The sequence below is a fragment of the Melanostigma gelatinosum genome, assembly GCF_949748355.1.
Source record: "Melanostigma gelatinosum genome assembly, chromosome: 6".
In the NCBI taxonomy this organism is placed as follows: Eukaryota; Metazoa; Chordata; class Actinopteri; order Perciformes; family Zoarcidae; genus Melanostigma; species Melanostigma gelatinosum.
Window position 1 is genome coordinate 20,254,524 of NC_136639.1, and position 12,141 is coordinate 20,266,664.

The window sequence follows — 12,141 nt, forward strand, 5'->3', positions numbered from 1 at the left end:
CAAGTAGCAGAAATTACTTTTAACTACCTCATTGAACACCGTCAGAGTAGCTGGTAGTGTAGCTTCCTTTATGCTTTAACACGTGGAAATGCTTGACTATTGAGGCACTATGTTTGGAGAGTCACCGGCACTGTTTACCTCTTTTCACTTCTGTTTATTCTTTTCTATGAAAACACGCATCCAAAAGCTCATTGTTGTGCCGTGGCAGATTGAATAATGTCTGAGCTACTGGGCCAGACTACACACCACACAGTCGATGGGACGGAGTGTACTTTTGTCTCCCTTTTGATTATCTTTACGGGAGAATGCATTCATGGAAGAAAAATGTAATTGGTTTGGGCTAAATGTTATGGCAGTGACTGTAATAGGAAGTTCATTTAGAGCTAAATTAGACCTGAGACCCCCCCCCCCCCCCCCCCGTTTGTTCTGTGAGACTGTTTGTATTTGCGTCGGCATCAGTGCCACCGAGTCTCTGAAATTATCAGCAGACGCAATTCACTTCACGTGTTCACCAGAATGACATCAGATACCTGTTTTCGAATGTGACCACGGATCCAGAATCATTTTGATGCGCGTGATTGACTGTGCGGTTTGTGTGTGTGTGTGTGTTTTGGCAGCTGGCGTCGGGCATCTACAGCTTTGCGTGCTCCCTGTGGAGCCATCACACCGATTGCTTCCTCCAGCAGATCTGTGCCAGAGATGAGGCCGCAGCGCTCTGCTCGCTGGAGAGGACGCTGCTCTCTCTTAAAGGTAGCGACATTTGCACTCATGCCCGTACAGATCCGACACGACCGCAGAGAGGTGCAGTGATCGACACGTACAGAATGCTCAAATTTCACAATGGCCTTGAGTAACTCACTCCATATCATAATGCCTTTATTTCATCATTCCACCGACAAAACGTTCATTAAGAGGACAGCTTGTTAACTTCTGTAAATATTCATATGTGCTGCTACTTTGTGAAACATCAATCAAGTGGAGATTAATTTGCAATTAGCGTCGATCCTGCATACTAATCCGTCATTCTATCTCTGCCCCCCCCCCCCCCCAGTGCTTCGCAAATTGACAGTCTTCGGATTTCAAGAGCCACAACAGAATATGGAAGTGATGGTGAGTCTTGAGTTATTTCTGCTGTGGCTGTTAAGGAGCTCTGATATTTTCTAAAATGTTCTTGCTGTTGGTGTTTTGAGTTGAGAATGACTCCAATCACAGTGTGCAAATGTGTGGATGGCCGTGGAGATTGAAAGTGCCTTAAGCCTCGTCTCGGTTCAAAGAGTCGACGGTTCTGTATGAGCTCTTCACCCACTCTGGGTGAAGAAAGTCCAACTCCGTGAAACGGTTCATTTCATTTAGTTTAAATCTCTCTGGTTTAAAAATACATATGGTAAGCATGTGGCTGGATGGGGTTTCTGTTTCCTCATGGCTCAGAGTTAATGGAATCATATCCCAGCTGTGTGAACTCCGGCTGCTATTTCCTGTTTTGCCATTCGAGGTTTGGTGAAGGAATATCAATATATATGCTTTTCAAGAATAATGGTAAAAGATAGATTTTTGAAAGTGAGATTTCATTTTTAATATTCTTTATTTTAAAGAAACCTCCAGGATAGGGCCTGGTACTGAAATAATAATAAATAAATCTGTAGCGCTTGTACACCTGAGCCCATATGACCTGTACCTACAACAGTGTTTCTTGAACACGCGGTGCAGTCATGTAATATTGCAAAGTTATGGAGGACAAAAAATGTATTCAAACTGCCCAATTAATAAAAACAGCAAATGTTCAGATGCACTCAGGATTCAATTATCTACCAGGACAGAAGCTTGGGACGACACCCGTGTGGCCTTCAGGGACTTTCAGCCTCAAATTTCAGTTCACTGTGTGACACCACAATTATTTAATCATGTTCTCAGTCCGGCAGTTATGCTCTTGACTTATTGATTGATTAAAGTCACTGTCGACCTGTGTTGACATATCTGGAATCATCTGCCACAAAAGCTTCATTCAATACAGTCAGATAGCTGTGAGGATTTCTCCTTACCTTTTGAATGGTCTTTCATGCTTTGAGGTTTTAGAAAGTCCTCTTTACAAATAGAGGTTGTTTTTTATGAAGGGTTTGCAAAAAAAGGAATGTTTTGTACACTGAGAACAAAAACCCTGTACAACGTTCAACCAGACAGACAATTGCAAGGGCAGCAAGCGACAGTGATCCCTCTGAGCAACTGTTCAATAACAATAGAATCCAATTATTTTAATGAGGAACAAGTTCCTGTTTCATTGTCTTTTGTACAATAATACTCATAAGAAGCTGGTATTAACACGTGTGTTGCTTTGGTAATATAGAAACAGGGATAGTGTAAGATCAGCACTATTGGTTTTAGTCTTTTGATGCTTTTTTTGGTCCATTTGGTTTTTGAACAATACTGTTTTTTTCTATGAATAGTTTAATAAAATGAGTAAAAGCATCAGTATAACAGGTGATTCTAAACTTCTGAACAGTAGTGATAGTAAAAAGAGCGCACAGGGATCTTTAGGTAATTGCAACCTGACGACTTCAGAACTGTATGAACAAAGACCAAAGGTAACAGTTTGTTCATCAAATAAGAACTCTTGAACTCTTGTTGTTGAAGAACCCTGCAATAGAATATCGAGAAAGGGAGAAACTTTGATTGTTTTGCAAATACCACGACACATGATCATAGCTTACAAATGAGGTTTTGCCAGCTTTTGTCAGTTGGTTTTATTGTTATGAATTGTACCATTGTTGGTGGTTGAACAAAATATACAATTTTTACAGAATTGCTTGGTATACTCATACAATTATCGACTGAATTGATCACAAGTGAAAAGAAGTGTTGGTGTTCTTGACAGACGGTATATACAGGCACTGTGCTCTCTTTGTCACTCTAGGTCTCTTATTACTAATTTTATTGGTCTTTTTTCATTTATTTTTTTAATCAGACAGGAGTTGGAAGGGACATTTTATGACGGAAGTACATTGACTGTGCTCCATTATTCGACTAATGAGACAACTGTCAGCTGGCAGGCTGAATGCTGTATCATGGTTGGAACAGTCCCATTAAACTGTAATTTGCCTCGAGCTGTCCCTGGTTATTCCAGATCAGTGAGCAGAAAATTGTTTGGCGCTAATGTTTCCTGCTCAGATGCTGATGCTGATATTGTCTCAGACTCACTACTTCCTACTTTAACTTGTCTATCACTTTTCATTCTTTTCATTCAGCTGAGGGGCGTTAACACAGGGATCTGTTCACTGTAGACCTGGCTCCTTTCTCAATTCTCAGGCCACGGCTTTACTTCATACTATTTCTAAATCAAATGTTTTTTCAAAACTGCTTTTGACCATGGAAGGCTAATGCGTTAACTTGCCCAGCCCTAAAATTAATGCATTTTTTTAAAGGGTTATGTTTTTATAACATCACCATTAATGCTTCTTAAGAGATATCTCACTGTTTATAAGAGCAGGAGGTGATGTATTGTGGTTTTCTCTTGTCTCTTTGGCTACTGTATAAAAACAAATAAGCAACATTGTGCATCCCGTTGCTCACCTATCTCAGACTGATGTCATAAAGCCTCAGGATACAGTTTTTTGTGTTAGATGCTAAAAGGTTTTTTAACTCCATTCATGTCTCTCCGTTGACTAAACACACATTTGCATGTAATCACCAGTAATCACCAGTGTTCACGTCTCAACCTGGATTTATCTGGCGTCGGCTTCCATGATCTGGAACAAATCAAAGTGAAAGAAAGTTAATTGTTGTTAATAGGAACAGGTGAGGTGAATCAGACGGGGATAATGTCATTTAAATATATCGGATGCAATTACTGGTTTGACTTTAATGAACCCTTTTCCTGAATAGGGCTCATTGATTAATTCAGTTATTCACTACACAGTCACAGGTTTAGCCTTTTCAGTCTGGTAATGGGAATCCTCATCCAGTTATCAACTACTGCCTGAGATTTATTTTTAGTGTAACTTGGTTGTTAACGGATCATTTCAACCATTTTTCAAATATTTCATGCTATGGTTTAAAGACGTGTCTTGCTCTATTTATCCGACTTATCGATAAGGTCATCAAGGTGTTGATGGCTTATCATCTCTCATTTTGCTCTTCCTTCAGGGATGGGGATGTTGCTGAGAAAACTGTTAAATCATCTTATTTCATTTTCTTTAGGAAAGAGTCTGCAGGTTGTTTACCGAAGAAGTAATTTAGCAACCTTCAGCGAACTGAATAAACCCATCTAAGGGCGAGAAACTGTTTAACTCGGTCATGATGTGTTGCTCACTTGCCTGCAGCACATTGGGCCTGAACTGTAACAGTGAATCTTTATAATAAGCCGGTCTCGTATCTGCTAATTACGCATAATGTACAACAGCAATCTTGCTGTGAATAGGCTCGGGTTTTTCTTAACCACCTAATTTGTTGTTTTGGTAGACTTTCAAGCTTCAAGTTGTCAAATACACAATATTTTCAGAAGCAGTCGAAAGTCTTGAGTGTAGTTTTCCACACTTTTAGATCCTGGGGTACTTCTGGCCCGATACGGGGCTACTTACTGACTCAGCTCTCTCTTAAAATATTGTCGAGCTGGTGTTCTTGCGAGGGAACTCGCCTGGCTCTGCTAACTGCCGTTACTCCCGACGTCTACCCTGCTTCCTCCGGTCTGAGTGCACTCGGCCGAGAGGCCACCCTGGCCCCGGGCGCTCCTAACAGTCGCGTCGGTTATGGCAGCTTCCCTCTTCTGGATCCGTGCTCTTGGTAAATGGCAGGTTAGGTTTTAACGGCTAGGATTACTTCTAAAACCGTAAGGGATTGTTAAGTGGATTCGGTCTCTAGGATAACCTTACAGAACTCAGTTGTTAGACATACAATGGATTTAACTTTTTACTGCCACGAGGAACTTTTACTACTTGAGCAAATGAATGCACTTGAGAAATTTACTTTAAATGCAGATTAGATATTTATTGCAGGTTATATTTAGTTAGTTAGCAAGGGTTAAGCTACAGCTCACATTAAATGTTACTACACTTGATTCGTTACTTTAATTTTCTTCTTCAGATTATACTCATTGGTTTATAGATGCCGAGACGGCCCGGTGGGAGCTGGATTTCAATGGTGCGATGAAACGGTTCTTTTGGAGTTGTTAGGAGCGAAGGTCTGGCCAGACCCTCGGCCCTCCTGCTCCCGCAGCGGAGTCCGTTCAGCGATCCTCAAGGCTCAGTACAAAGTCTTTAAGGCGGCTGTGTCCATCCGTTGTCCAGTTGTTAAAGTCAAGCAGGGGGGAGAGGTGATTCTCAGTCTTTCAATTTTTGTCCACGAACGGCGGTCTTCTTTCCGTGAACAGAGACGAAGTCCTCAGACGCGGCTGTCGAACGAAGTCCAGTGTTTCTCCATGGATGGCTCGGTCGGCGTCCCATCGTGAATTTCCGTCTTGCTGTTTGCAAGTTACTTCTTTTATAACACTTTTGGGCTGCCTCTCGCGCGTCTCCCCCTCTTCCTCAACACGGCCTCCCTCAGCCCATGATTAACATGACATCATTGATTTGGTGCATGTGCTTCGAAAAGTACCTAACTTTTGTGTGTGTGTGCATGAGGAAATCACCCCAACTTCCCTGTCTGGGCGCTTACTTAATCAAGCTCTGCGCGTGTCTGGGTGTTCAACATCTGTTGTACTTCCCCTTTTCCTACACTCACACATTTCTAACACAGATTAGTTATCATAATCACAGTTACAGTTGTTAATCACTTTACTTAGTACACATTTGCTTATAAAATGATTCTTGATCTCATCCTTCATCATTATTGTGCTTTGTGTCTTTTCTTCTCAACCACCATTATTTCCCCATCCCTTGAAGCCAACACCCTGCTTACTTCCTCTTTCTCTGTACTTTCTACACTCAGACTGCACTATACTCAGATACACATATTATTATTATTATTATTTTTATCAGGTTTACATTTGTTAAAATCACTTTACATTTGTTATGTAATACACGCTTGCTTTAAAATGATTATTAGATTTCATCCGTTAAACTATAATTATACGCTTTATGTCCCTTTAGCCTAATTTACATACCGAACATGTATTCCCTCATTTAAAGCAGCTTCGCTGGGATCTCAACTATTTTTGACAACACCCCTTGTAGAGCTTTACATTTGAGCGAGGTGGAACTGCCGTTCCAGGCGGTGGTGCAGCAGGTCAGGATACTCTCGATGGTATCCTGTGGTCCACGTTGAACCTCCTCAGCCTGCGGAGGAAGAAGACCTGCTGTCTTGCCCTCTTTGTGTTGGTGTCTGTGTGATGAGACCAAGTCAGGTTCTCTCTGATGTGAACCTAGAGGAACCTGAAGCTGCTGACTCCCTCAAACATAGTCCTGTTGATGGAGATGGTGTCGTGTCTTTCTCCCTTTCTCTTCCTGTAGTCCACAATCAGTGGTGGAGATGGAGGATGTTGTCCTGACCCCCCCCCCCCCCCCCTCTCTGTAGGCCGTCTCGTCGTTCGTGTCATCAGCGATCTTAATGAGGGTGTTGGAGCTGTGGGTGGCCACTCCGTGCATGAACCTGGAGTACAAGAGAGTGCTTAGCACGTATCCTTGTTGAGGATCAGGGTGGAGAGGATATGGTGGTGCCGATCCACACATCCTGGGGTCTCCCCATCAGGAAGCCCAGGATGTTATCACAGAGTGTGCTGTTGAGCCCCAGGTCTCTGAGCCTCAACTTGTTCCCCCCTGGGATAGAAGGATGGAACCATGTTGGATATTTATGTGAAGCACATTTGCCATTTAATGTTTTATTCTACATGTACAGGAGCGAATGTTTGTGCTTTTTAGTTTGGTTGTTTTGGATGTTTTATTTCTATTTATCTACAATATAAACTAAAATACATTGGTGTTTCCTGAAAACATTCCCACTTTGATAAAACATAAATCATGAAACTTGTATAAAAAGATGTAACTTAAGTACTTTTCATAGATTAATGCATTAAACTTAAAACAATGTCTCCTCCAAATATATGTGACACACCCAGCTGATGTATGTAGCAAACTGGCACCATAGATGTTTTTGCCAGTTGCAAGTTTGTGATTTAAAAAAAAAAAAACACCACGCAAACTTTTGAAAATATCTTAAGTCTCAATGGAAATGCTTGGGTAGGTTGTTTTGTTTGTGTTTGTTGGAGCACAAATACAGACTACTAACAAGTGATATATCCTGAATCCTGACAAAGCCAGTGGCTTGGTCTGTTTGCAACATCCAGGCGTTAACGAGCATCTTTGTGTCATTCCCAAAGCAATTAATAGATTCTCGATCCCAGTTGAGACATGGTAATAGACAATCCACTGCAAAAGTCTCAACCTGAAGCAAAGTCTGTGCTCTTCTACTCTTAAAGAACACGCACAGTGAAAACATTCACCAAATTGTGTTCTCAAATTGCTTCCCACTGTTCTTCTCTCAGATTGAACTTGGTTGTTCGGTTGACTTTCTCATCTACCTTTACAAACTACTGCTCACATTACTGCTGACGCGCTCATTCAATGCCCACCACCCTCTGTCTCACATTTCCATCCTTTTCTTACCACCTCGATCTAGTTTGCTGACATTCATTAACTCTTCACTTCATCCCGGTGTATTGTTCCCCTGCAGGGCCACGAGCCTCACTCCTCTTCCTCTGTAGTCGTCTAACCTTTTTCATCAGGACTTGTTCAGCTGAAAGCTTCTATTTTGCACTCCCTTTTGCATTATTGGTGTAACACCCGTCCCATGTAGCTATATAATATTATGTGAATCTGCTAGTTTGTAGTAGTACTATGGGCGGGGTCCTGGGTAAAGTTTTAATCGTAATGGCGCGATTACCTGTTCTTATACATGAATGTACTTATTCTTACAACTTTTGTTCCTCTATTATTAAAAACTAAAATAACTGGCGGTGCCGCCAATAGAATTAAGTAAATAAAAGGTCTGTGCCTCTTATTAAGTCCTTTTATCTTGTGTTTTAAGTGTATTTTACCCCTTTTAACCAGCTCTTATCAAAACATGAATGTGATTGACTTTAACACATCAAATATACTTCAAAGGCATTAGAAAAACAGTTTGGCATTTATTACATGCGGTCATCAATATACTGTGCACTCACAGTCCCACACACACACAATCAGAATAATCTGAAAAACCCTCGTTGCAGGCCTGAGTCGTGGTTTGGGAGCGTAGAGGCCTAAAAACTGTGATGGCCGCTTCACTTGTTCACACAAGCAATAAACAAAAAAAGCACGTGCACGTTTGTCAGTACTCACGAATCCAAGGCATATTCAGAGGGGAAAGTGAGGGGAAGATGGGTAATGGAGGGCGCAGAAGAAACGGCTGCAACAGTCTACAGCAGCTCACGCACACATGGGAAACAGTTCTCCATAGTGGTCCCAAGGAGCTTTCCCGATCCTCACTTACAGTCGCAAACGTGCATCTCCTCTTGTAGATCACAACAGTTCAAACCATAGGATAACTGGTCATCAGCCATTACGTTACGAACCTTATTGATCTCTTACTGTTCAGTTACTGTTCAGTTAGAATTCGCTTCTGCCTCTCTAACCCACTGAACCCGGTCACACACGACTAAGCCCCACCCCTCTACCTGAGAATGGGCTTGGATTGGCTGATAGTTTCAGGACAAGCCAATTAAACAAAGACAAAACAAAGATTGACATATGATACTGCTATACAAGTTAGGTTGTTAGGGGGGGACAAAAGTGCTGAATCATGTACATATATCAATCAAACTATGCTCATTTGCATGCACTGTGACCCTTGAACTGTAAAGATTATGAGTCTCTTATTGATATAAATTTGTATCCACCCATATCTATTTTTATCCATACTTTTAACTTGGTTTTTAGAAAACTATTTACATCCTGATGTCTGAAATCATTTTTAGCCAGGGCTACATTGGTTTTATAATTTCCTGCAAGTATTTTTCCTGTTTTATTTGACCCACCTTGCCTCCCCCTCTTTTTTTTCCTAAATCCCACCATTAGCCTCACGAATGCCTGCCGTGTATCTTGTTCTTCATTGTCTCCTGCCCTCTCTTCCTCTTGTGACCCCCCCCCCCCCCCCCCCTCTTTCTCCACTAGACTCTGTCAGGAGCTTTACTTACAGGCCGGGCTGTGTGATTAAGGGCACTGCTGTTGACTTCATGGCTGAACATAAAGGCAGAACTACACAGATTGCATCTCCATCTATCATCTAATTTCCCATGCTCAGCCACGTCTACACCCGGCTACAGAAAATTGATTCTCTTTCATACTGTGTAGCTGATCGTGCTAAGTTATTCTTTTGTTAATAGATCTGCTTCTGAGTAATACTGATGAAGCAGTCACGAGCGATTCAACTGCAGAAATGTCAAAGAGATTAAACCTGATCTCACCCTCTCTTCATTTCTTCCCTTTCAGGGTTTCCTGAATGCAGTGTTTGAGAGGCTAAAACAGTTCTTGGAATGCTGTGAGTACTCGTCTCTTTCTTTTTCCTGGATCTCTGGTCTGAGGCTTCTCCCTTCAGTAAACAAACTCACTTACCGGTGCCTAATATGAATGCATATTAAAGGCTCCTACTTAAGAGACTGTATCGCACACAGACTCCAGGTCTCACGATAGCGTCTCATCAAATTGAAAGCTCAAGCCGAGTCATCCTAAGGCAGTGGTTTTCAATCTTTTTCTCGTCAAGGACCCCTGAATTGATACACATTCGGTAAGATTTTTAATTCATGGACTGAAACGAATTTGGTTGTAAGATATTAGGGTTGGGCCAGTGTAAGAACCTTCAAACCTGTATGATGTCAACCCAAAGACTTGACCAATGTCCTGAATCTGACCACTGGGTGTGGCACTTGACTCAGCAGCTGCTCCACCAAATCAGAATAGTGGTTTGTCACTAAAATGACACTGGCTGGTCCACCTTAAAAATGTCGCTAACTTCGGGGCAAACTTGACAGGAATTACCCCATATTAACATACACCTGAGACGTTTGATGCATTTATATATCCCCGGGCGGACGACAGCCATGGCTGGAGGCTTTATGCTTTCAGGTTGTCCTTACATACTGCGTGTCCGTCTGTCCGTCTGGACCATTTTTGTGAACACGATTTGTTTGGTGCACTTGTACTCAAAGATGAACTAATTGGACTTGGTGGTGAACAGTCACCATTGCCTCACAAAACACAAGGATTCATATGCTAATTTAGACAATTTCACACAAATGTCTAATCGGATAAATATGATGAAGTGATGACATTTTGGACAGACGTGGATGTAAACGGCAACATGACCGCTTGGTGGCAATTCTTTTTCTGATCAATTTACACCAGAAGGAACAAGTTTTTATGACTGTCTGCTTTAGTGTGTAAGTGCGATCAATTAGCGAATTATTCTAGCTACTTCATTCACTCCTGGTCTCCTGGTCAGACCAGCTGATCACTGCGATTACTCTTATAATACAATATAATAAGTGTCTGATTAAGATAGTTGTTCTTTCACGGCTTATTTCGGACATGCAGTTGTGACAAAGTTCACGAGTTCCTAAAAGGTTCCTGGTCCTGTCTCCTGCTACTTTGTACATATCCCTCTGAATGGAAATATCAAAATAAAGTTCATTTAAAAAAGCTTCTTAGTCGGTAGAGACTCCCACCGAGTGACACCCTTTAAGTGGTAGCTTCCCAGTTCAGTGGCAAATATGTTTGCTCAATTCCACCGTTTGATTTCACGATCAATGTTCCTTTTTCTTCTTCTTCATGATAACACCCTGTGGCTGAGAGATAAGTCTCAGACACAGCTCCACAATCTACCATAGCAGCAGATTTTTTGCAAAAAAAATCATCAGTCACAGCTATCACTTCCAATATTTACTCTGCTGATGGCAATAGAGACGGGGTCATGGTCCTGTTGGTATTTGGGCACGGCAGATAGAGGAAATGGCAAGGCAGCTCACAGCCGGGTTGGGGATAAATAGCAGCTCTGCACAGACCGATAAGGTCAGCTATATAAACTGGTGTTTTTGGGGCAGTCTTTGTGGTCCATTCAGATGTCTGGCTCGGGTCAGTCACTGTCAATCACTGCACTGTTGAAAACTCTTTTTTCAAGGTTACATATCTGTAAGAAATAATGAATAGTTTCATTTCTTAGCTTTGTTTTGTTCATCTGTCTGTGTATTTTATTAGCAGGTTTTCGCCTGGTCAGGTGTTACCGTCTACTTACATTACCGGCTGTCACACACCTGCAAACAAGGAGACATTACATTTACATAATGCTTGATGTTAAGTGTGAAAGAAGCAAGACAACGCAATCTTTTAAGCCAGTTCACCTTATTAATCAGTCTAGTGTCCCCGTGAATGAACGTGTGCATTTATTATATACGCTGACGTAATGGGTCCATGGGACTCACCAAAGGCAGCAAGATGAAGTGGGCGTTTGAGGCAGAGCTTGGAGTTCGGATTGGTGTCAGGAAATCATCTGAAATTGAATCATTGGGTAGATTTGGGAACATGTCACGGGCAAAGCTATGGACCTGTCAGCAGACTATGGCTGTCAGCAGACTGGTGAACAGCCCTCCTTCGGTTAGTCCGAGCTGGGAAAAAGGAATATTCCCTTTTTAGAAGGATTAAAAAGCACCGAGATGTCTGAATTCGCCAGCTCCACCATGAAGAACTGGTTTACCTTGGCAGACACAGACATTGATGGATGAACAATCCAATTGAGGATAAAGCCGGCAGTTAAAGTCTGAAGGGAATGTTGAGAAAAACGTTTAAAAAGAGGCGTCACCATCACTATTGGGAGCATAAACATTAGTGAGTATTATACATCTGGCCAGTAACTATAAATGATCTACCATTGAGCTCAAATATTACACTTTACAAAGGGATCAGATCCATGCAGCAGGAAAGCTTGTGGAGGGCTTTATGAGTGAGGAGAAGGATTTTGTAATCAATCCGTTGTGGAGAACAGGGGTGATGTGGTCACAGGAGCGGGAGTGGGTGAGCAGGCGAGCAGCAGAGTTCTGGATGTACTGGAGTTTATTTAGGATTTTGGATGATGTGCCGTGAAGAATGCTGTTGCAGTAGTAAATTATTGACGTGATACCTTGTTTAT

The 12,141-nt window shown here is 41.9% G+C and overlaps 1 protein-coding gene across 1 annotated transcript in view; it reads left to right on the forward strand.

Moving 5' to 3' along the window:
• The window catches only part of ipo11 (importin 11), a gene marked incomplete at its 5' end in the record, with an annotated part of 102,818 nt that overhangs the window by 15,463 nt on the left and 75,214 nt on the right, over nt 1–12,141 (forward strand). The window contains 3 exons of the mRNA XM_079270798.1: nt 618–750; nt 1,052–1,110; nt 9,453–9,501. Coding sequence (XP_079126924.1) covers nt 618–750; nt 1,052–1,110; nt 9,453–9,501 — 241 coding nt within the window. The remainder of the gene's footprint in view (nt 1–617; nt 751–1,051; nt 1,111–9,452; nt 9,502–12,141) is intronic.